The sequence below is a fragment of the Pelophylax lessonae genome (assembly GCF_965119305.1).
Source record: "Pelophylax lessonae genome assembly, chromosome: 13".
NCBI classification, from domain to species: Eukaryota; Metazoa; Chordata; class Amphibia; order Anura; family Ranidae; genus Pelophylax; species Pelophylax lessonae.
The window spans coordinates 32,892,071-32,918,434 of record NC_138780.1 but is presented as its reverse complement, the minus strand read 5'-3'; the positions used below and the strand labels follow the sequence as shown (position 1 = coordinate 32,918,434).

Genomic DNA, 26,364 nt, shown 5'->3' with positions numbered 1-26,364 from the left:
TTTCCAATGAATGTTGGAGATGTGGTAAAGAACCTGGTACGTTAATTCACCTACTCTGGTCGTGTCCCATGCTTCAACCATTTTGGAAGCAAGTACACAGCATAGCATCTTCGCTGACTCTCTCACCCATTCCGTTTACTCCGGCACAATTTCTTCTCCACCACTCGGATATGCCCCCACATAGATATCGCAAAAGCCTTCTCCCATACCTCCTTAATGCAGCCAAGATCTGTATTCCTACTCATTGGAAATCACACACCCCACCGTCCATTAAGGAAAGGCTGCTCAGAATCGAGAAAATAGCAAAAATGGAAGAACTAATTTCCATAGCACGAGATACTACTACAAAATATAAACAAATATGGAACGCTTGGACGGTGTATAGTCATTCTGAAGCATATTTCAATCTCTGTAAAGAACCACAACGAAACAATACACAACCCCCATCTGCCATATAATCTCTACTACTCTCTCCATATCATCATAGTCCGGACAGAAACAATAACCTTACCCCCTACTTCAAAGTGAGTTCCTCTCACCCCTAGAAAAGGGCTGAGTGTGAGAGGCGCTCACTTCCCCTTCTTTTTTTTTATCTTATCCCCACTCTCAACCGCCATATCCCTAAACCAACGTTTCATACTCAGCTATACTTGCATTGGTCCCTCTTCATTCCTCCCTCTGAGGACAGAGACTGGGACCCCCCCCCCTCTACCTGCCCTTCCTCCCCCCCTTCCCTCCCTCCCCCTCTCTCCTCTCCCTTCCTCCAAGCGCCTCCCCTTCTATTGCAATTTTTCCTTTAGACAATTAAGACGCTCCCTCTATGGAGAGGGGGGGATAAGCATCCTACGTCCGGTGAGATGTGGGAGGCGGGCCCCCCTTTTCCATTCAGGGAACTGCGACATACAGCAGACTATATTATCCCACTTGATTGAGTCTTGTTAACACCCCCTCATTTATTACCATGTCCTTCTATACTCCAAACCGACAACGAAATTAAAGAAATCATAATCCTGATTCTCCTTTGAAATTCTGTATGCCTACCCACAACTACCTACCTATTGTTATCTATGTTATGCATCACTTGTTCTTGACCCCCTCAAGACTTAAAGGCATTCTTTTGAATAGACTTATTCCCTACATTTCTCAATTTTCAATGCGAATTAATAAGAGCTAGTGTACTCTCTTGAACCGTGTTTTATCAACTATTGTTATTGTTTTTGAATTCATACAGTATTCTTGATGTTAGTATATGACTGTAACCTTATGATACTCGTTAACACAGACGTTACTTTGAATTTGCTGTATGTAAGTTTCTTTATATATTGATCCTCAATAAAGATATTTTGGAAAAAAAAAAAAAAAACAAATACCACCAAAAGAAAGCTCTGTTTGTGGGAAAAAAAGGACGTAAATTTCGTTTGGGTACGGCGTCGCACAACCGCGCAATTGTCAGTTGAAGTCGCACAGCGCCGAATCGCAAAAAGTGGCCTGGACGGAAGACAGCAAAATCCTCCGGTGGTAAAGTGGTTAAAGCGGTTGTATCCTCACCGAAAAAAAAAAAAAAAAACCTGCAGGACAAAGGCATAATGAGCTAGTATGCATCGCATATTAGCTCATTATGAAATACTTACCTTAAAACGAACCCCCGACACGGTCGCCAGGACACTGCTGAGGGAGCTGTCATGTTCCCTTGGCGTCTTTTCTGGGTTTGGCAGCTCCGGCGCTGTGAGTGGCCGGAGCCGCGATGACGTCACTCCCGCGCATGCGCGCGGGAGTTCACTTTCCGGCAGGGAGCTGGCAAAGAGCTCTGAAGGTCTGCCCGGACCTTCAGAGCGCATGTGCCGCTGGTCCTGCATGCAGGACAAATAGTCTATGCTGAACCCAAAGCGGAGTTTCGGCCTCGGACATGATTTTTAAATAAAAATACCTCCAGGACAGTCAGGGCTAGTACATTCCACAATGGATAACCTCTGAACTGACCCAGGTCGCACTTACCTTTTAGAAGAAATACTTACCTTAAAAAATTCTTCTCCAGCGCTGCCATCTCAGTTGTGGGCAGCTGAAGCCAGCGCATCCTCTTCTGCGTCCTCTTCCGTGTCCTCTTTGTCCCAGAATGCACTGCACCGGCCCCGCTCGTCAGTTCCGGTGCATGCGCGTCATTCCTGCACAACTTCTGGGCATGCCCAGAAGCTGTTTAGCAGGGAATGACGCGCCTGCACCGGAAGTGACGAGCGGGGCCGGTGCAGGCGCATTGATTCCTGGAAGCAATGACGTTCAGCTCTCAGGAATCAATGCAAGGAGGAAGTGAAGGCGCGGGCCACGGCCGCAGAGGGAGGAAGAGGAAGAAAGGTAAGTATATTTTCTTCAATAACAAGATAAGTAAAGAAAAAAAAATTGTGATTATCCATTTCTTTTTCAGGTGACACTCAGCAAGCGGATGGCCCAAAGTCAATTTTGAGGCCGGAACTCCGCTTTAAGTCAAATCACTTATAAAACAGAAAACTTATTTCTGTGTGTTTTTTCTAGGGGGTATTGATCATTTCCACTGTCAGCTGTCTGCATTTGATGATCCATCACTGAGGAGGATATTCGAGTACTACAGAGATGATCTGATCTACATCCTGGAGAATCTTAATCCTCATGCTGTCCTGGTAGAACTAACATCTCGGAATGTCTTAAACACAGACGTAAGAAAAAGATATTTCTAAAATGCATACAGAAAAAAATGTAAAGGGGAATTCTGAGTAGACTCATTGTAGTTGTAAACATTGATTACCCTAATCCTAATTGTACACCATATCACTCCATCCTGATCATAAACAGCTGAATAGATAACTCCACCCAAAAAATGTGACCATATCAAAACTTCATTACATCCTATAAATCTATGAAAACCATTTACACAACTGCTCCCACCAGAATGTACCTAAACACAAATTTATAAATATTATTAAGGCCCCTTTCACACTTATTGGACTTGAAGCAATGCCTATATCTTTGGACCTCAAAATGCATTAAAATCATCCCAAAGTAGTGCAGGGACTAATTTGTCATTGTGACTTGAAGTAGTACAGATATGAACGGTACTCATTGGAAATCATGGAGTACGACTTGTCATGCGACTTTGAAGTCCCAAATCGCAGGCTAAGTCGCACAAGTGTGAAAGGGGCCACACTGTATATCAAAGAGGCAGGTGAAACTTATTACAATGCAAATCAGAGAATACTTGCTGCTAGTTAAAGTGTGAATGCTCCTTGTATGGGTAATTTATATGTAAGTGTTAATGTCATTAGAGATGGCTTATTCAATGCTTACAATGTTTTGATAAAGTTGAAGATGAATGTGTTACAATATGACTTCACCATAGTGGTCTATGATATGGCACCATATAGACTTCACATTCATGGAACATTTTTTCTTTTGAACAAAAATTAATTTAAATGTTCATTTAGACTGCAATATACTGTATGAGCTCCAGTAATATGACAATGTTGCCACAGCATAGATGGCTGTATGAATACATCATCCCCAGTGTTACATTGTAGCTTTCCACATCTTAAAGTCTCACATCTATAACCCCATTATTTTTACATATCTCCATAGCGGAGAAGGATCTGGGTGTTCTGGTAGATCCTAAGCTTAATAATAGCATGCAATGCCAATCTGCGGTTTCCAAAGCAAGCAAAGTCTTTCTTGTATTAACAGAGGCATGGACTCCAGAGAGAGAGATATCATTTTGCCCCTGTACAAATCATTAGTAAGACCTCATATGGAATATGCAGTTCAGTTTTGGGCACCAGTTCTTAAAAAGGATATCGGGGAACTTGAGAAAGTGCAGAGAAGGGCAACCAAACTGATAAGAGGCATGAAGGAGCTCAGCTATGAGAAAAGATTAGAGGAACTGAATTTATTCACTCTTGAGAAGAGGAGATTAAGGGGGGATATGATCTCCATGTATAAATACATAAGGAGTCCATATAGAGAACTTGGTGTTGAGTTGTTCACTTTAAGGTCAACACAGAGGACAAGAGGGCACTCTTTAAGTCTAGAGTAAAACAGATTTCGTCTCCAAATACGGAAAGGTTTCTTACGGTAAGAGCTGTGAAAATATGGAATAGACTCCCTCCAGAGGTGGTTCTGGCTAGCTCACTAGATTGCTTTAACCACTTGCCCACTGCTCACTGTGCTGCTACTGTGGCAAAGTGGCTCGTTATTGTCTGGCGACGTAGACCTACGTCACCAGACTCTCCCCTCTCTCGGAGGCTCGCTCCCGCTGTATTCAGACACGGCGGGAGTCGGGCCAGGGGAGGAGAGGCGGTGATCACCGCCGCTCTTCCCCGATCGTTGGGGATCGAGTGAGGAAATCCGTTCGCTTGTGTAAACAAAACGGGTGAATCTCCTATGTGACAGACAGGGACAGATTACAGGATTCAGCATAGCCGAACCTGCGATCTGTGTCTGTGTCACACAACCCCCTCCCCCCACACAGGTCAGTAAGCATGAGGCATACATTTAACCCCTTGATCACCAATAAAATTAACCCCTTCTCTGCCAGGGTCATTATTATAGTAACAGTGCATGTTTATAGCACTGATTACTGTAGTAATGTCACCGGTACCCCGAAAAGTGTCAAAAATGTCAGTTAGGGGTCCGATCTGTCTGCCGAAATGTCGCAGTCACGCAAAAAATCGCAGATCGCCACCATTACTAGTAAAAAAAAAATAAGCAATAAAAATGACAAATCTTTACCGTAGTTAGTAAACGCGATAACTTTTGCGCAAACCAACCAAAATACGCTTATTATTATTTTTTTTAACCAAAAATATGTAGCAGAAAACAAATTGGCCTAAAATGTTAAAAAATTTAGATTTTTAAACTTTTTTTTGGGAATGTTATATATCAGAATGTAAAAAATATTGTTTTTTTTTTTTTCAAAATTGTCGCTCTTTTTTTCAAAAATTAAAAAATCACACAGGTGATCAAATACCACCAAAAGAAAGCTCTATTTGTGGGGGAAAAAAAGGACATAAATTGAATTTGGGTACAGCGTTGCACGACCGCGCAATTGTCCGTTAAATCAACGCAGTGCCGAATCGCAAAACATAGCCTGGTCAGGAATGGGGTAAAATCTTCCTCAAAGTGATTAAAAATACGCTCATTGAGAATTTTTTTGTCAAAGACATGTAGCTAAATACATTTTGACCTAAATATATGACAAAAGTTGAATATATTGGATATTTCTTAGCTGTCAAAGTAGAACATGTCAATTTTTTTCGTAAAATTTTCGCTCTTTTTTTATTAATATCGCAAAAAAATGAAAAGCGCAGAGGTGATCAAATACCCCCAAAAGGAAGCTCTGTTTGTGGGAAAAAAAGGACGTAAATCTTGTTTGGGTACAGGGTTGCATGACCGCGCAATTGTCAGTTAAAGTCGCGCAGTGCCAAGTTGCAAAAAGTGGCCTGGACATCAAGCAGGAAAATCCTCCGGTGGTAAAGTGGTTAAAAAAGGCCTGGATTCTTTCCTGGGTGTACATAATATAAATGGGTACTAACATTTTTTTTTAGGTAAAGTTGATCCAGAGAATATCCGATTGCCTCTTGGGGGATCAGGAAGGAATATTTTCCCCTGCTGTAGCAAATTGGGTCATGCTTTGCTGGGGTTTATTTTCGCCTTCCTCTGGATCAACTGCGGGTATAGGATTGTGTATATAGGATTGTATGGTTGGGTTTTCAATACTGTTTTTCTTTTTTTGGTTGAACTGGGTGGACTTGTGTCTTTTTTCAACCTGACTAACTATGTAACTATATATCAGACATGATACCACCTTCCTATAGCTGCATATCAGACATGATACCACCTTCCTATAGCTGCATATCAGACAGACATGATACCACCTTCCTATAGCTGCATATCAGACAGACATGATACCACCTTCCTATAGCTGCATGTCCATTGGGTATGAGCAGCAAATTCTGAACAACTTTCGTCATTATTTTTAAAAATTGTTTTCTGAAAGCTAAGCACAATTGGCTTTTTGTGTCTCACATGTCCTTTCTTGGTCTTTGATATTTATTGGATGTTGTGTAGTGTCTAAAGATATATAAAAAATAAATGTAGATTTTGTTAATGTAAAAGGAATTATCTTGCAGTTAAGACGATTACATGTTGTTATGATACTATATACATGATAAATGACACAGTTGGGATGCATCTTTCTTGTGAATAAAACTTATTAAAAAATAAGGTGATTATAATATTCATACAGTGGGACAAACTAGTAGAAGCAATTTCAGATAATTTAATTTTGCAATGGGAGCAGTAATGCAAATAGTCTTCAATTATATGAATGTTTAAAGCGTAACTCCACTTTTGTTGAGTTAAAAACATTCCCCTCTGGGTGATCTCTGTACATTACAAGGATTTTAACAAACTTTGTTGCAGATTCCTACCTTTAGTTATTCTGAAGCAATCATTGTTTTTTCCTCTGTGCCGCTGTGCTGGGTGGATCTAATGGGAGTGTGTTCATGATTATCTATCAGCTGCGGCAGCTGCAGGATTCTAATGAGGAAATCTGCTAGGCCTGCATCTCTTTAGACGTGTTCCTATTGGGAGTGTCTCACCAAAAAGGACATTTTTGTTGCAGTAGATGCCAGAAATCTGACTTGTATCTTAGGCAGACTTTTGGGAAAATTGGTGAGCCAATCACACAAGCAGAAAATGATGTTTCTGGGGGTGTGGTCAGTATACATTCTGTGTACAGAACACCTCCAGGTAGCCATATTGCATTGCATTTCCAGAAATTTACAACAGCTGCAGATTGAAAAGGAAGGGTAATTTTTAATAACATTCAATCACAATATGATTTGTGTCGCAATTGTATACGCTATATTGTTTTTTTCTTAACCGGTTGCCGACCGCCGCAAGTACATATACTGCAGCGGTCAGCCCCGGCCAGAAAAAAGTGACTTACCGGTAGGTCACTAGCCTGTCACTGACTTGTGAGCCAATAGCGGGCGAGCGCGCCGCCCCGGCTCGTTCACTAACAAGTCAGTGCGTGTGACCGGCGGACCCGATGTCTGCCGGTCACTCGCGATCGTTCGCCGGGAAGGGAGAAAGGCAGGGGGCTAATGTAAACAAGCCGCCTGTCATTTTCCCCTGTGTAAAAATGGAGATCAGACGGTTCTACTATGTAGAACCATTGATCTCTGTTTTTACAAAAGTAGCCATGTCCAATCACAGTTAGAAACACGCCCCTAAGACACACTTAACCCCTCCCTCTCCAATACAGTTAACCCCTTCCCTGCCAGTGTCATTTTTGCAGTAACAGTGCATATGTATAGCACTGATTACTGCAGTAATGTCACTGGTAACCCCAAAAATGTCAAAAATGTCAGTCAAGGGTCCGATCTGTCCGCCGCAATGTCGCAATCCCGCAAGAAAAAAATCGCAGATCGCCGCCATTACTCGTTAAAAAAAACACCAAAAATGACAAAAATCTTTCCCTTTGTTAGTAAACGCGATAACTTTTGCGCAAAACAATCAAAATACGCTTTTTGCGATTTTTTTTTTACCAAACATATGTAGCATAAAAAAAATTGGCCGAAAATGTTAAAAAATTTTGATTTTTACATTTTTTTTGGGGGAATTTCATATAAAAAAATGTGAAAAATATTGTTATTTTTGCAAAATTGACGCTTTTTTTTTTGTTTATAGCGCATGATCAAAAAATCGCACAGGTGATCAAATACCACCAAAAGAAAGCTCTGTTTGTGGGAAAAAAAGGACGTCAAATTCGTTTAGGTACAGCGTCGCACGACCGCGCAATTGTCCGTTAAAGTCACGCAGTAAAAAATCGCAAAAAAACCCTGGTCAGGAAGGGGGTAAAATCTTCCCGGGGCTTAAGTGGTTTAGAGCCCGTTCACACTATGTCAGATCCGACTAGGGGGCGACCTGTGAAGTCACGTGCAGTGCGACTTCGGCACGACTTGCACGGACTTCATAAAATGAATGTCTATGCAAGTCGCTCCAGATCGCCCCAAAGTAGTACAGGACCCTTTTTCTAAGTCGGAGCGACTTGTGTCGCTCCTATTAGAACCGTTCCTGTACTACACAATGGACCGCGACGGTGCATGACTTGTCAGGCTGACCAAGTCGCCTGACAAGTCGTATTAGTGTGAATGGACACTTATTTGCTATTTTTTTCCCCACAAAAGTGGAGTTACCCTTTTAATATTTATGTACGATGTTCTAAAGCTTTGATATGGTGACATTGGGGGAGGCCTAGGAACTCTTGAGTTGGGGGAAAATACAACCAGCTGGTATTTCTGTGGGCTAAAGAAAGTGTAAAATACAGGGTGCCATTGTGCTGCATTGATTGGTGACCATGGTAAAAGATGGGGGTTCTAAATGTCATGGCTTATTGTGATACACCACTTCATGTCTTTCTCCTTTAGCTTCCCTTGTGATTCTTGGCATTTAATCACATGATAGCTCAGAGCTGCAAATTAAGTTAGTAATGGCTGACTTGCCCCTTGCAGATGCTGTGATCATGAAGCAGATAGCTCTATAATGCCCGGCATAGGCCATAGACCATGGGTTCCACTCTGACCAATGTCTGAATGGTGAAGAATAATCACTCAGCACCACCAGGCCAACATATCTTTTTGTGCATCTGTGTCTCTTATCTGGGGAAGAGATGGTACCAGGATGCAGTACGGGAGGAAGACAATCTGGCTGAGGCACTGTGAAGCTTTGGGGAATGTTCTGCTGGGGAACCTTGAGTCCTGCCATTCATGTGGATATTACTGGACATGTACCACCTACCTAAATATTGTTGGTGATCAAGTACAGCCTTTCATAGAAATGGTATTCACTGAAGACAGTATTCTTCTTTAACTGATATTTTAGATCAGGCTGACAGTTGGAGTGTCTGGCCTGGATGCTAAAGTTGTAAAGATTGAAGCCATAGTTAATAGTATAAATCAGATCTGTGGTCTTTCTCTTGTCTGCAGCAATGGTAGTGTCCTATTTCTAAAAGCAAAAGCACACAAAATCAGGCAGAGTTCAGGCATGTGTCAGCAGTACTCAGTATAACTTGCTGGTGACAATGTTTTCTTTTCCGAGCGGAGTGTTCAAAACACCTAGAATGATTTTTATGTATTGAACTAAAAATATTTGAAGATATGAAACATTATTAAGATATATTTTCCAGAAATACCGGTCAATGGAAAAAGACCCGTCTTCCTTCTCTCACACCTTGTTACAAGATATTCAGGATCAGGGAAGAGAAGCTGTGACTGGACTCTGGGAAAGTCTCTGTGCACTGAAGAAAGATCATCCTCATCCTAATTTATTGGCCGTTCTGGATGAGATCACACAGAGAGGTAACAGGACTTGGTTTTTCCAGTCAACATTGTGATAAAATAATGATTAACACCAAATATCCCAAGTATAATTCCATTGTCATTGATAAACACAGTACACATACATAGCACTCCTCTCCATTATTATTGTTCTCTCTTTTTTTTCTTTAGTAGATTTGCTCTTGTATCCATTACCAAACAAAACCTCACTGTCCGTTTGGAATGTGTCTTTTCTCATATACAGTGGTGAAAATATTTTTTTGCTTCCCTGCAGATTTTGTAAGTTTGCCCACTTACAAAAGAAATTAAGGATCTATCATTTTTATCATAGGTGTATTTTAACCACTTGCTGACCGCTCACATGGAGCGTACTGCGGCAAAGTGGCTCCATTCCGTCCAGCGACGTAGACCTACGTCGCTAGACTCCTCCCCTTGTGGGCGGCACACGTGCGCCGCCGGAGGCTCGCTCCCGCTGTATTCAGACACAGCGGGAGTCGGGCCAGGGGAGGAGAGGTGGTGATCACCGCCGCTCTTCCCCGATCGTCGGGTTCGAGTGAGGAAATCCGCCCACTTGTGTAAACAAAGCGGGCGGATCTCCTATGTGACAGACAGTGCATAGCTGAACCTGCGATCTGTGCATGTGTCACATAGTCCCCTCCCCCCACACACGTCAGTAAGCACCAGGCATATATTTAACCCCTTGATCACCAATAAAGTTAACCCCTTCCCTGCCAGTGTCGTCATTACAGAACCATTGATCTCTGTTTTTACAAAAGTAGCCATGTCCAATCACAGTTAGAAACACGCCCCTAAGACACACTTAACCCCTCCCTCTCCAATACAGTTAACCCCTTCCCTGCCAGTGTAATTTTTGCAGTAACAGTGCATATTTATAGCACTGATTACTGTAGTGATGTCACTGGTCCCCCCAAAAGTGTCAAAAATGTCAGTCAAGGGTCCGATCTGTCCGCCGCAATGGCGCAGTCCCGCAAAAAAAATCACAGATCGCCGCCATTACTCGCTAAAAAAAAAAAAAAAAACAATAAAAATGACATAAATCTTTCCCGTAGTTAATAGCTGCGATAATTTTTGCGCAAACCAATCACAATACGCTTATTGCGATGTTTTTTTTTCCAAAAATATGTAGCAGAAAACAAATTGGCCTAAAATGTTAAAAAATTTTGATTTTTACATTTTTTTGGGCGGGAATTTCATATAAAAAATTGTGAAAAATATTGTTATTTTTTCAAAATTGTCGCTCTTTTTTTGTTTATAGAGCAAAAAGTAAAAATTGCACAGATCAAATCCACCAAAAGAAAGCTCTATTTGTGGGAAAAAAGGACATAAATTATATTTGGGTACATCATCGCATGACCGCGCAATTGTCCGTTAAAGTAACGCAGTGCCGAATCGCAAAATATGGCCTGGTCAGGAATGGGGTAAAATCTTCCGGTCTTAAAGCGGTTAAAAATACGCTCATTGAGAATTTTTTTGTCAAAGACATTTAGCTTAATACATTTTGGCCTAAATATATGACAAAAATTGAATATATTGGATATTTTTTAACTGTCAAATTAGAAAAAATATTGATATTTTTTCAAAATTGCCGCTGTTTTTTTAATAATATCACAAAAAATGAAAAGCGCAGAGGTGATCAAATACCACCAAAAGAAAGCTCTGTTTGTTGGAAAAAAAGGACTTAAATTTTGTTTGGGTACGGCATTGCACGACCGCGCAATTGTCAGTTAAAGTCGCACAGTGCCAAGTTGCAAAAAGTGGCCTGGACGTAATGCAGGAAAATCCTCTGGTCCTAAAGTGGTTAAATGATAGAGACAGAATATCAACCAAAAAATCTGAAAAAACACATGAAACAAATGCTATAAATTGAGTTGCAATTAGTACTTGGCGGAGAAACCCTTGTTGGTAAGCACAGAGGTAAGATGTTTCTTGTAGTGGGTTACCATGTTTGCACACATTTCAAGAGGGATTTTGGTCCACTCATCTTTACAGATCTTCTCTAAATCCTTAAGTGTTCTTGGCTGTCGCTTTGCAGCTTGAAGTTTCAGTTCCCTTCATTAATGATGATTAAGGTATTACAATAATTATAATAAATGTTTTACAAAACTGCACATTTTTTAACATGTACTAGGGCCCATTACAGCATAGGCTATTGTCTGGAAAAGGCAGCCCCACCTTTAAAGCTGATCTACAGCTTTTCTATCACTTTAACTAGTTAATTTGGCTCAAGATGGCCCAATCAAAATATTTCCACCACTAACACATGCACCCACTGGTAGTGCTGTATAAACTAGCTACATACAGTAAACAGAACTTTGTTTTGTCTGCGAGATAGGAACATCCCATTTCACACCTTGGACAAAAGTTAGTCAGGCTGAGTGCTGAGTGGTGCTCAGCCATTCATAAGCAACTTTGTATTATTTGAATGAATTCAAAGCTTCCTGTGATTGGCTGAAGTGGAGAGGTGGGTGGATGATGTCATAATGTGGAAAGGTATGTTCATGTCCCGTAGCCTTTATACAGTTTATACAGTATGCCCAGTGGGTGCACCTGCTAGTGTAGGAAATTGGTCCGAACAAACCAGTTAAAGGGAAAGTAAAGCTGTAGCTCAGCTCACCTTTTTGGGTGTCACAACCACAAACCTTAGATTTTTTTTTAAAACTAAGAACTATAAATTTTTTATAGAAATTGTGCATTTGATGAACTGTTAGACTAATATCATGGTCATTAAAAAATTTACCTACCAATATTTTTTTGCCAGAGTCTCTTCTTTCAGAAGATGTATATTGTGTGAAGACTTAACTAATCTTCGGGCCTAAAATGTGCATTTTACCATGTGTGTGGGGATAAAAAAATGCCTAAAAACAGCTGTGACAATGGAAGGGATAATACACCTTAGGATATAAAATGGCTGGTATAGCATTGATTATTTGTTCCATACAATCATTCAGAACACAATATTAATCAGATCACTTATAAATAGGGTTGAGCGGACACCTAGATGTCCGTGTTCGACGGGTTCGGCCGAACTTTAAAAAAAAGTCCGGGTCCGTGTCCCGGACTTTTACCGAACTTTTCCCGGACACCGAACCCCATTGAAGTCAATGGGGACCCGAACTTTAAGGCACTAAAATGGCTCTAAAACACCAAAGGAAAGGGCTAGAGTGCTGCAAATGGCAGCAAAACGTAATTAAGAGCATGGCAAGTGCTCTGCAAACAAATGTGGATAGGGAAATAACTTAAAACAACAAAAAAAAACAGAAAAATAAAACAATGTTCTTCTTCATCTCTGAAGGACGAGGCCCATATGGAGTAGGAGGGAGGTTGAGGTGGTGGTGGATGTGGCGGTGACATAGGCGTGCGCACAGGGTGTGCTGGGTGTGCCTGGGCACACCCTAATCACCTAGGGCACATAGCATTGCCAGTGAGGAGATGGGAAAGATCTCCCTGGGACCTGCTCTGCTCTATTTCTCCTTGCCTACAGGTACATGGCCCCGATACATTACTCTCCCTGCTGGCAAACACATGCATGTGTATTTCAACTTTGGGGTGCACACCTTAATGCAATAGGCTGCGCACACCTATGGGCGGTGTAGGTGGAAGCGGCGGTGGAGGAGGACCAGGGCCGGATTAACAGCATCATGGGCTTGGTGCTGAGGATTTTGAAGGGCCTTAAGGGCCGTGCCTTGCCATGCACCCAGAGGAGGAAGGGTGCAGCCATGCATGCCTAATTCAACATGGGATGCTGTCTCTGAAGCCCATAAACACATCCATGCATCGCCAACTGTCCCTCCTTGTCCGGCCTTCACGCTGTGTGGGGAGGTTCTGAGGGTGCTGCCTGGGGAAGCGAGCATAGAAGCCAGACTTCTGTGTTTACAAGTGACAGAAGAGCGGTAACAGTGAATATGGCCAACCCGGGGCCTATATAAAAGGTAGGGGCCTGGAGCTGCAGCTCCAATAGCCCCTACATTAATCTGGCCCTGAGGAGGAGGACGAGGTAGCCAACACTGCTTCTTTTCACAAATTTTAAATGAGGGTACACCCCAAAAGAGTGAGAAAGAGCAAAAATGGAACAATGGGTGGGTAAGGTCGGTATCCATTGCTATTCTGCATAAGGTACGGAAAAGTCCCGTGGGATCCATGCCTGGTTCATTTTAATGAACGTGAGCTTGTCCACATTGTCTCTGGACAGGCGGCTGCGCTTGTCTGTTATAACGCCCCCAGCCGTGCTAAATACCCGTTCAGATAATACACTGGCTGCAGGGCACGCCAGCACCTCCAAGGCGTAAAGGGCAAGCTCAGGCCATGTGCCCAATTTGGAGACCCAGAAGTTGAAGGGGGCAGACCCGTCATTCACTACATGTAGGCGTGTGCACACATACTGCTCCACCATGTTGGTAAAATGCTGCCTCCTGCTAAGACGTTCCATCTGAGCTGCTGGTGCTGCTGTTTGTTGTGGCGTGCTGACAAAGCTTTTCCACATTTCGGCCATGCTAACCCTGCCTTCTGAGGTGCTGGCGGTGCCCTGGTTGCGTTGGCGACCTCCTCCTCCTCCTCCTCTGCCTTGTGCTTCCACTGTGGCCCCGCTGTCAGATGGGAATGCCAGCAGCATGGCGTCTACCAGCGTGCGCTTGTACTCGCGCATCTTGCGATCGCGCTCCAGTGAGTGAATTAAGGACGGTACGTTGTCCTTGTAACGGGGATCCAGCAGCGTGGCCACCCAGTAATCAGCACAAGTTAGAATGTGGGCAACTCGGCGGTCGTTGTGGAGACACTGCAGCATGTAATCGCTCATGTGTGCCAGGCTGCCCAGAGGCAACGAAAGGCTGTCCTCTGTGGGAGGTGTATGGTCCGTGTCCTCTGTATCCCCCCAGCCACGCACCAGTGATGGCCATGAGCTGGCCTGGGTGCCACCCTGCTGTGAACATGGTTCCATCTCCTCCTCCAGCTCCTCCTCCTCCTCATCCTCCTCATCCTCCAGAACTGTGCCCCTGCTGGACAATTGCGTCCCTGGCGTTTGCGTGTGCAGGAACCCACCCTCGGAGCCCCTTGCGAATGACTGCCCTGAAAGCCTTGGAAATGTTACCTCTTCATCCTCCTCCTCCTCCTCATCCTGTGCCACATCCTCTTCCATCATCGCCCGAATTGTTTTTTCAAGGAGGCATAGAAGTGGGATAGTTAAGCTGAGAACGGCGTCATTGCCACTGGCCATGTTGGTGGAGTACTCAAAACAGCGCAACAAGGCACACAGGTCTCGCATGGAGGCCCAGTTATTGGTGGTGAAGTGGTGCTGTTCCGCAGAGCGACTCACGCGTGCGTGCTGCAGCTGAAACTCCACTATGGCCTGCTGCTGCTCGCACAGTCTTTCCAGCATGTGCAAGGTGGAGTTCCACCTTGTGGGCACGTCACATATGAGGCGGTGAGCGGGAAGGCCGAAGTTACGCTGCAGCGCTGCCAGGCGAGCAGCAGCAGGGTGAGAACGCCGAAAGTGCGCACAAACGGCCCGCACTTTCTGCAGCAGCTCTGACATATCGGGGTAGTTTTTAAGGAACCTCTGCACCACCAAATTCAGCACATGCGCCAGGCAAGGGATGTGCGTCAAACCGGCTAGGCCCAGAGCTGCTATGAGATTTCGCCCGTTATCGCACACCACCAGGCCGGGCTTGAGGCTCGCTGGCAGCAACCACTCATTTGTCTGCTGTTCCATGCTCCTCCACAACTCCTGCGCGGTGTGTGGTTTGTCCCCCAAACAGGCAAGTTGTAAAACTGCCTGCTGTCGTTTACCCCTGGCCGTGCTGAAGTTGGTGGTGAAGGTGTTACGCTGTCCGGATGAGGAGGCGGTAGAGGATGAGGAAGCGGAGTAGGAGGAGTTAGGAACAGGAGGCAAACTGAAGCGCCCTGCAATCCTCGGTGGTGGAAGGACATGCGCCAAATTGCTATCCGCCTCAGGCCCATCCGCCACTGCATTTACCCAGTGTGCCGTTAGGGAGATATAACGCCCCTGACCGTGCTTACTGGTCCACGTATCCGTAGTTAGGTGGACCTTGGCACAGATGGCGTTGCGCAGTGCACACCTGATTTTTTCCCCCACTTGGTTGTGCAGGGAAGGGATGGCTTGCCTGGAAAAGTAGTGGCGGCTGGGCACGACGTACTGTGGGACAGCCACCGACATAAGGTTTTTAAAACTGTGCGTCTCCACCAGACGGAATGACAGCATTTCAAAGGCCAATAATTTTGAAATGCTGGCATTCAGGGCCAGGGATCGCGGGTGGGTAGGGGGGTACTTCCTCTTCCTCTCAAGTGTTTGGGAGATGGAAAGCTGAACGCTTCCACGGGACATTGTGGAGATGGTTGTTGGTGACCCAGGTGGTGGTGTTGCTGACAGATCGTCTGTTTGCGGGGTGGCAGGTGCCGGTATCACTACAGATGTGGCTGGAGCGGCCGAGACTGCAGCAGAAGAGGAAGCAGGATGAGCCAGAGACGTTTCTTGGTTTTGAAGGTGTGTACTCCACTGCAGCTCGTGCTTTGCACTTAGATGCCTGATCATGCAGGTTGTGCTCAGGTTGAGAAGGTTCATGCCTCGCTTCAAGCTCTGATTGCACAGGGTGCAAACCACTCATGTCCTGTCATCAGCACATTTTCTAAAGAACTTCCACGCTAGAGAACTCCTTTGAGCTGACTTTGGTGCGCTCGTTCCCTTGCTGGGTTGGGCAGTAGCGGGCGTAGTGTCTAGGGCACGGCCGCTCCGCTTCTGCACCCTGCTCCCTCTTCTGCTGTGCTGGTGGCTCTGTGCGACCACCGCCTCTTCCTCCAAACTACTCAGTTCACCTGCATGACGTTCATTCCATGTGGGGTCGAGGACCTCATCGTCCTCCACATCATCTTCCACCCAGTCTTCACCCCTGCCCTCCTTGTCGGTCTCCACAATGCTGAACGCCCCAGCAGTTGGCACCTGCGTTTCGTCATCATCGGAGACGTGCTGCGATGATCCTTGCATGTACTCATCTTGAGGAATAAGTGGTTGGGCATCGCTGCACTCAATCTCTTCCACTTCTGGGGCAGGGCTAGGTGGATGGCCCTGGGAAACCCTGCTGACAGAGTCCTCAAAAAGAATAAGAGACTGCTGTATGGCTTGGGGCTCAGACTGCTGGCCTGATTTGCAAGGGGGTGAGGTGAAAGACGGTTGGACATTGGCTGCAGGTGCCAACTCTGACCTTTCTGCAGTAGACTGGGTGGGAGACAATGTGAAGGAACTGGAGGCACTGTCAGCAGCAAACCAATCTACTATCGCCTCAACTTGTTCTGGCCTCATCACTTCTAGGGGCGTTTGATGCCCTACCAAATACTGATGCAGGTTCTGTCGCCTACTCACACTTGAGGAAGGTGTTTCACTTGTGCGTGTAGCTGGCACAGATCGACCATGTCCTCTCCTTGCAACAGGAGCTCTACCAGCAGCACCACGACCCAGGCCATGGCCCTTATTTGACGGTCTCCTCATATTTCTGTAATTTAAGATCTTGCCCTAGAAAGGTTTTTATTGAATAGCGGAATAGAAAATATGATCCAAAAAAAGTGTATGTATATCACACGTACACAACCACACTAGGCCCCAATTACTATTGTTTGTACCCCTAAAAGGCTAGATGAGGAGTAGGGGGAGTATGGAACAGGCAGCACCCTCAAACCTTCAGAAGTATGAGATGAACCCCAACAACTTGGAAAGGTGGATCTCTCTCACACGTACCGACACAGACTATCCCGCAATTCAATTGATCCTCAAAGGTTTTTATTGAATAGCGGAATAGGAAATATGATCAAAAAAAGTGTATGTATCTCGCACGTACACAACCACACTAGGCCCCAATTACTATTGTTTGTACCCCTAAAAGGCTAGATGAGGAGTAGGGGGGGTATGGAACAGGCAGCACCCTCAAACCTTCAGAAGTATGAGATGAACCCCAACAACTTGGAAAGGTGGATCTCTCTCACACGTACCGACACAGACTATCCCGCAATTCAATTGATCCTCAAAGGTTTTTATTGAATAGCGGAATAGGAAATATGATCAAAAAAAGTGTATGTATCTCGCACGTACACAACCACACTAGGCCCCAATTACTATTGTTTGTACCCCTAAAAGGCTAGATGAGGAGTAGGGGGAGTATGGAACAGGCAGCACCCTCAAACCTTCAGAAGTATGAGATGAACCCCAACAACTTGGAAAGGTGGATCTCTCTCACACGTACCGACACAGACTATCCCGCAATTCAATTGATCCTCAAAGGTTTTTATTGAATAGCGGAATAGGAAATATGATCAAAAAAAGTGTATGTATCTCGCACGTACACAACCACACTAGGCCCCAATTACTATTGTTTGTACCCCTAAAAGGCTAGATGAGGAGTAGGGGGAGTATGGAACAGGCAGCACCCTCAAACCTTCAGAAGTATGAGATGAACCCCAACAACTTGGAAAGGTGGATCTCTCTCACACGTACCGACACAGACTATCCCGCAATTCAATTGATCCTCAAAGGTTTTTATTGAATAGCGGAATAGGAAATATGATCAAAAAAAGTGTATGTATCTCGCACGTACACAACCACACTAGGCCCCAATTACTATTGTTTGTACCCCTAAAAGGCTAGATGAGGAGTAGGGGGGGTATGGAACAGGCAGCACCCTCAAACCTTCAGAAGTATGAGATGAACCCCAACAACTTGGAAAGGTGGATCTCTCTCACACGTACCAACACAGACTATCCCCCAATTTAACTGATCCCCAGAGGTTTTTGATTAAATAGCGGAATAGAAAATATGATCCCAAAAAAGTGTATGTATATCACACGTACACAACCACACTAGGCCCCAATTACTATTGTTTGTACCCCTAAAAGGCTAGGAGTAGGGGGAGTATGGAACAGGCAGCACCCTCAAACCTTCAGAAGTATGAGATGAACCCCAACAACTTGGAAAGGTGGATCTCTCTCACACGTACCAACACAGACTATCCCCCAATTTAACTGATCCCCAGAGGTTTTTGATTAAATAGCGGAATAGAAAATATGATCCCAAAAAAGTGTATGTATATCACACGTACACAACCACACTAGGCCCCAATTACTATTGTTTGTACCCCTAAAAGGCTAGGAGTAGGGGGAGTATGGAACAGGCAGCACCCTCAAACCTTCAGAAGTATGAGATGAACCCCAACAACTTGGAAAGGTGGATCTCTCTCACACGTACCAACACAGACTATCCCCCAATTTAACTGATCCCCAGAGGTTTTTGATTAAATAGCGGAATAGAAAATATGATCCCAAAAAAGTGTATGTATATCACACGTACACAACCACACTAGGCCCCAATTACTATTGTTTGTACCCCTAAAAGGCTAGGAGTAGGGGGAGTATGGAACAGGCAGCACCCTCAAACCTTCAGAAGTATGAGATGAACCCCAACAACTTGGAAAGGTGGATCTCTCTCACACGTACCAACACAGACTATCCCCCAATTTAACTGATCCCCAAAGGTTTTTGATTAAATAGCGGAATAGAAAATATGATCCCAAAAAAGTGTATGTATATCACACGTACACAACCACACTAGGCCCCAATTACTATTGTTTGTACCCCTAAAAGGCTAGGAGTAGGGGGAGTATGGAACAGGCAGCACCCTCAAACCTTCAGAAGTATGAGATGAACCCCAACAACTTGGAAAGGTGGATCTCTCTCACACGTACCAACACAGACTATCCCCCAATTTAACTGATCCCCAGAGGTTTTTGATTAAATAGCGGAATAGAAAATATGATCCCAAAAAAGTGTATGTATATCACACGTACACAACCACACTAGGCCCCAATTACTATTGTTTGTACCCCTAAAAGGCTAGGAGTAGGGGGAGTATGGAACAGGCAGCACCCTCAAACCTTCAGAAGTATGAGATGAACCCCAACAACTTGGAAAGGTGGATCTCTCTCACACGTACCAACACAGACTATCCCCCAATTTAACTGATCCCCAGAGGTTTTTGATTAAATAGCGGAATAGAAAATATGATCCCAAAAAAGTGTATGTATATCACACGTACACAACCACACTAGGCCCCAATTACTATTGTTTGTACCCCTAAAAGGCTAGGAGTAGGGGGAGTATGGAACAGGCAGCACCCTCAAACCTTCAGAAGTATGAGATGAACCCCAACAACTTGGAAAGGTGGATCTCTCTCACACGTACCAACACAGACTATCCCCCAATTTAACTGATCCCCAGAGGTTTTTGATTAAATAGCGGAATAGAAAATATGATCCCAAAAAAGTGTATGTATATCACACGTACACAACCACACTAGGCCCCAATTACTATTGTTTGTACCCCTAAAAGGCTAGGAGTAGGGGGAGTATGGAACAGGCAGCACCCTCAAACCTTCAGAAGTATGAGATGAACCCCAACAACTTGGAAAGGTGGATCTCTCTCACACGTACCAACACAGACTATCCCCCAATTTAACTGATCCCCAAAGGTTTTTGATTAAATAGCGGAATAGAAAATATGATCCCAAAAAAGTGTATGTATATCACACGTACACAACCACACTAGGCCCCAATTACTATTGTTTGTACCCCTAAAAGGCTAGGAGTAGGGGGAGTATGGAACAGGCAGCACCCTCAAACCTTCAGAAGTATGAGATGAACCCCAACAACTTGGAAAGGTGGATCTCTCTCACACGTACCAACACAGACTATCCCCCAATTTAACTGATCCCCAGAGGTTTTTGATTAAATAGCGGAATAGAAAATATGATCCCAAAAAAGTGTATGTATATCACACGTACACAACCACACTAGGCCCCAATTACTATTGTTTGTACCCCTAAAAGGCTAGGAGTAGGGGGAGTATGGAACAGGCAGCACCCTCAAACCTTCAGAAGTATGAGATGAACCCCAACAACTTGGAAAGGTGGATCTCTCTCACACGTACCAACACAGACTATCCCCCAATTTAACTGATCCCCAGAGGTTTTTGATTAAATAGCGGAATAGAAAATATGATCCCAAAAAAGTGTATGTATATCACACGTACACAACCACACTAGGCCCCAATTACTATTGTTTGTACCCCTAAAAGGCTAGGAGTAGGGGGAGTATGGAACAGGCAGCACCCTCAAACCTTCAGAAGTATGAGATGAACCCCAACAACTTGGAAAGGTGGATCTCTCTCACACGTACCAACACAGACTATCCCCCAATTTAACTGATCCCCAAAGGTTTTTGATTAAATAGCGGAATAGAAAATATGATCCCAAAAAAGTGTATGTATATCACACGTACACAACCACACTAGGCCCCAATTACTATTGTTTGTACCCCTAAAAGGCTAGGAGTAGGGGGAGTATGGAACAGGCAGCACCCTCAAACCTTCAGAAGTATGAGATGAACCCCAACAACTTGGAAAGGTGGATCTCTCTCACACGTACCAACACAGACTATCCCCCAATTTAACTGATCCCCAGAGGTTTTTGATTAAATAGCGGAATAGAAAATATGATCCCAAAAAAGTGTATGTATATCACACGTACACAACCACACTAGGCCCCAATTACTATTGTTTGTACCCCTAAAAGGCTAGGAGTAGGGGGAGTATGGAACAGGCAGCACCCTCAAACCTTCAGAAGTATGAGATGAACCCCAACAACTTGGAAAGGTGGATCTCTCTCACACGTACCAACACAGACTATCCCCCAATTTAACTGATCCCCAAAGGTTTTTGATTAAATAGCGGAATAGAAAATATGATCCCAAAAAAGTGTATGTATATCACACGTACACAACCACACTAGGCCCCAATTACTATTGTTTGTACCCCTAAAAGGCTAGGAGTAGGGGGAGTATGGAACAGGCAGCACCCTCAAACCTTCAGAAGTATGAGATGAACCCCAACAACTTGGAAAGGTGGATCTCTCTCACACGTACCAACACAGACTATCCCCCAATTTAACTGATCCCCAGAGGTTTTTGATTAAATAGCGGAATAGAAAATATGATCCCAAAAAAGTGTATGTATATCACACGTACACAACCACACTAGGCCCCAATTACTATTGTTTGTACCCCTAAAAGGCTAGGAGTAGGGGGAGTATGGAACAGGCAGCACCCTCAAACCTTCAGAAGTATGAGATGAACCCCAACAACTTGGAAAGGTGGATCTCTCTCACACGTACCAACACAGACTATCCCCCAATTTAACTGATCCCCAAAGGTTTTTGATTAAATAGCGGAATAGAAAATATGATCCCAAAAAAGTGTATGTATATCACACGTACACAACCACACTAGGCCCCAATTACTATTGTTTGTACCCCTAAAAGGCTAGGAGTAGGGGGAGTATGGAACAGGCAGCACCCTCAAACCTTCAGAAGTATGAGATGAACCCCAACAACTTGGAAAGGTGGATCTCTCTCACACGTACCAACACAGACTATCCCCCAATTTAACTGATCCCCAAAGGTTTTTGATTAAATAGCGGAATAGAAAATATGATCCCAAAAAAGTGTATGTATATCACACGTACACAACCACACTAGGCCCCAATTACTATTGTTTGTACCCCTAAAAGGCTAGGAGTAGGGGGAGTATGGAACAGGCAGCACCCTCAAACCTTCAGAAGTATGAGATGAACCCCAACAACTTGGAAAGGTGGATCTCTCTCACACGTACCAACACAGACTATCCCCCAATTTAACTGATCCCCAAAGGTTTTTGATTAAATAGCGGAATAGAAAATATGATCCCAAAAAAGTGTATGTATATCACACGTACACAACCACACTAGGCCCCAATTACTATTGTTTGTACCCCTAAAAGGCTAGATGAGGAGTAGGGGGAGTATGGAACAGGCAGCACCCTCAAACCTTCAGTATGAGATTGTGTTCACTGTACCCCACAAAGATTGAGTTCACTGCACCCCACAATGATTGTGTTCACTGCACCCCACAAAGATTGTGTTCACTGCACCTCACAAAGATTGTGTTCACTGTACCCCCCAAAGATTGTGTTCACTGCACCCCACAAAGATTCTGTTCACTGTACCCCACAAAGATTGTGTTCACTGCACCCCAAAAAGATTGTGTTCACTGCACCCCAAAAAGGATGTTGTTCACTGCACCCCAAAAAGGATGTTGTTCACTCCACCCCAAAAAGATTGTGTTCACTGCACCCCACAAAGATTGTGTTCACTGCACCCCAAAAATGATTTTGTTCACTGCACCCCAAAAAGGATTTTGTTCACTGCACCCCAAAAAGGATGTTGTTCACTCCACCCCAAAAAGATTGTGTTCACTGCACCCCAAAAAGATTGTGTTCACTGCACCCCACAAAGGATTTTGTTCACTGCACCCCAAAAAGATTGTGTTCACTGCACCCCAAAAAGGATGTTGTTCACTGCACCCCAAAAAGGATTTTGTTCACTGCACCCCAAAAAGATTGTGTTCACTGCACCCCACAAAGGATTTTGTTCACTGCACCCCACAAAGATTGTGTTCACTGCACACCAAAAAGGATTGTGTTCACTGCACCCCAAAAAGATTTTGTTCACTGCACCCCAAAAAGATTGTGTTCACTGCAGCCCAAAAAGATTGTGTTCACTGCAGCCCAAAAAGATTGTGTTCACTGCAGCCCAAAAAGATTGTGTTCACTGCAGCTCACACACAGAAAAATGGATGTGGATCACTGACACCTGCCTATCTCCAATCCCACACCACACAGCAATATCGATTGTAGTTTGTAGAACACAGTTTCCCTAAAATTCAGCAGACTCTGTCCCTAACAGGATTGAGAAGAGATCGTAGATCAGGATTGAGTGCAGATTCACCCCACCCCCCACACAGCAATATCGATTGTAGTTTGTAGAAGACACTGACCCTATATAATTCAGCAGACTCTATCCCTAAAATGCCTACAACTCGCCCTGCCTAAACACTCCGACCTGTCCCTCAATTCTATCCGGACACAAATGGTTTTTTCCTGCCTATCTTTCCCTAATCAGCAGCCAGCACGTTGATGTGTGCTCTGTCCCTGAATCTAAGCAGCATAATGACGCCGCTGCGGCTGCCTCGAACTTATAAAGACTTGGTCACATGCTTCAGACGGCCAATCACAGCTACTGAGACATTTGCAGGCATGGCTGGGATGGCTTAAGGCACACCAGTTAAACGATTGTTGATTGGCTGTTGAAAGCCCGCCATGAAAAGAGCGCCAAAGCATGCAAAACCCGGAAATAAAACGACCGAACACGGATTTTTACCCGAACATACAGTAAAGTGTCCGTGTCCGTGTTCGGGTACAAAAAATCCAATTATTCGGTACGAACACGAATAATACAGTCCGTGTTCGCTCAACACTACTTATAAATATTTATATATGACCTATGATATATGGAGAACTTTACTCTGTTGTTAAATGTAACATAGGATTAGTTATATTCTGCTGCTGGACATAATTCTAATGTATAGTTTGGTGTACGTGAAAGGTTCGCTTCAATCATACATGACTCAGACCCATCATCTTATATTCCTCTCTATAGGTGAGAGTCTGATGGATCAGATTCTGCTGGATGAACTCGGACACTCCCTAGCTCCAGAGCTGAGAGGTAAATAAAACCTGTAGTAAATCTGTCACAGGAATCACTTTGTGAATGCCCCATACACACGTGCAGATTATCTGCAGACTTTTGTCTGCAGACTTACCAAAACCATATAATATGAGGTCAAACCTAAACACTTTCAATTTGTATGCAATCTGGCAGGCCCTTGCACTACATAGAAAAGGTAAGTCTGCAGACAAAAGTCTGCAGATAATCTGCACGTGTGTACGGGGCATAAGGTGCAGAGATGGTGGTGGAATATTTATAATTCAATTGTACCATCTACTCCACTGAGCACTTCTAGATCTGAATATTTACAAATTATAATGATGATCTATGTACACAGATTATATTAGATCTGGGGTCTGTCTTCTGTTACCAGGTTTGGAATTCTTGAACACTAAATTGTTTTTCATTTTATTCAAAGTTCTGAAGCTCATTAATGTGAAATAGATCTATAAAAACATGCTCTCACCAATGGACCACTGTATTGCCCTTTAAAAACCATCAGTCTACCAACTTCAGATTTCAAAATGCTTGTGTGAGACATTGTGACAGTATACCAATAGATGTGTTTGTGAAAAAAAACTATATGATCACCAGGTCAGAGATTTCATAGTGAACACAGGGTGGGAATAACACTGATTTGCTCCTTAATTATAGGGGAGATTTGCATCCGCCACCTTTTTCCCTTCGTTTTTGGAGACATCCTGCATTTACCATTCTCAGCGCTTATTTTATTTTCCTTGAGAACAAGTACCTGCTTGGGCTGGGAGATCTGGCGGGGGGTGGTCTTCAGTGGCTATTTTCTTGTAGGATGTGGCGGTGGCCTTCCCTTGGCTTCTGAAGGTCAAAGGATGTCCAGGTGGTCCCTAGCACCTGGTGGCACAGTCAAGAGTGGTACACAGTGGCAGAGACACGTGGCTGACTGCTGGCGGCCTGTGGTGAGTTCTTCCTGGGCATCCTTCTATCTCTCCCTCTCTGCTGGGCAGCCTGGGGGTGGTCTCTTTCCAGCCTAGTACTTTGGGGGAACCTAGTTGTGGCAGCACCTGTCAGGTAGTGCAGTCCCTATGGGGTTTCAGGAGCATGCTACCCCCAGACCCCTCCTGGAGGTGGCAGTACTTCTGTTCTTGTAAATGCTGTGACATTCAAATGCAGGGCAAGTAGGAAGCACCCCCCCCCCATCACCCCCATCCCCCCCATCCCCAGACTGTTTGGGCTCCACCTCAGATGGTCCTGGTTTTGCTGCGGACCCAGAGGATATTTCTTGGACTTGTAGGATGGGTCATCACACAGCAAAAGGCATTAATTACTGCTCCCATTGATGCTGTATGGGAGATGCTGAAGATTGAGGATCCCATGGGAGCATCTGATATGGCACCAGTTCCTTTTGGTAAGCAAAAACCAACTCAAGCTGCTAAGGTCTTCCCTTACCCCTATATTTTGACAAATGTGTCTATAGTGACTGGGGTCACTCAAAGTGTCCATTTGCTCTCCCTAAGCACTTCACAGTACGCAAACCCTTTAAGTAGACCTCCTGAAAAAGTGGACCTCTCCGCCTGTGGTGGGCCCTCCTATATTCCAGCTGAACAAGGCTACAGTGATCCCAGTGGAGGAATCTTCCACCTTTAGGGACCCTGTGGATCGCAGGGTGGAGGTGGTGGCTCATTTCATATTCACCATTGCTGGGTCTACACTCCTGCCTGTCCTGGCTGCGGCGCTGGTATCCCAGTCCCTGACTGAATGGGCCAAGATTCTATGACAAGCCTTGACTTCTAGCCAGATGCCTTAAGCATATATGTAGCTGTTGTACCAGTTGGTCCAGGGGCTAAAGTATGTTTGTGACGTGTCTCTTGATGCAGCCCTGCTCCTCTACAAACTTTCAGTTTTAGCAATAGTGCTGTGGCGAGTCCCGTGGCTCATGTGTTGGTTGGCTGAGCAGACCCCAAAAAAGGCTTTGGCGGATTTGCCCTTCCAGGAAGACCAGTTGTTTGGGAATACGTGGGAGGATAATATCAAGAACCTTACAGGTGGCAAGAGTAACTTTCTGCTATAGTCCCAGAAGGGAAAAGAACCTCATGGGAGCCTTTATGGCACATTTTTCACAGTCGATTTTTCTTTCCCTTGTGTCTTTGTCAATGGGATCCAAATCCGTCATGGTGCCCATGGGAAGTGCCAAGCATCCCTGGTCCATGGAAATCCTCCTCAGCATGAAGGTTTGCCCCCACCCACTTCGCCTTTGCTGGTTTCCAGGCCTGTGGACTTCCATTGCTGACAGGTGGATTCGCAAAATCAATCTGTAGGGCTACAAAATAGAATTTCATTCCTTTCCACCGGACAGGTT

General features: G+C 44.5%; 1 protein-coding gene across 2 annotated transcripts in view; it reads left to right on the top strand.

Moving 5' to 3' along the window:
• Positions 1-2,564: 2,564 nt before the first annotated feature.
• LOC309569323 (NACHT, LRR and PYD domains-containing protein 3-like) overlaps positions 2,565-26,364 on the top strand; it is a 129,768-nt gene continuing 105,968 nt past the window's right edge. For both annotated transcript variants that reach the window (XM_082275117.1, XM_082275116.1), the window contains exons 1-3: positions 2,565-2,687; positions 9,212-9,383; positions 23,961-24,026. In XM_082275117.1, the coding sequence (XP_082131243.1) occupies positions 9,224-9,383; positions 23,961-24,026 (226 nt within the window). In that variant the 5' untranslated portion in view covers positions 2,565-2,687; positions 9,212-9,223. The remainder of the gene's footprint in view (positions 2,688-9,211; positions 9,384-23,960; positions 24,027-26,364) is intronic.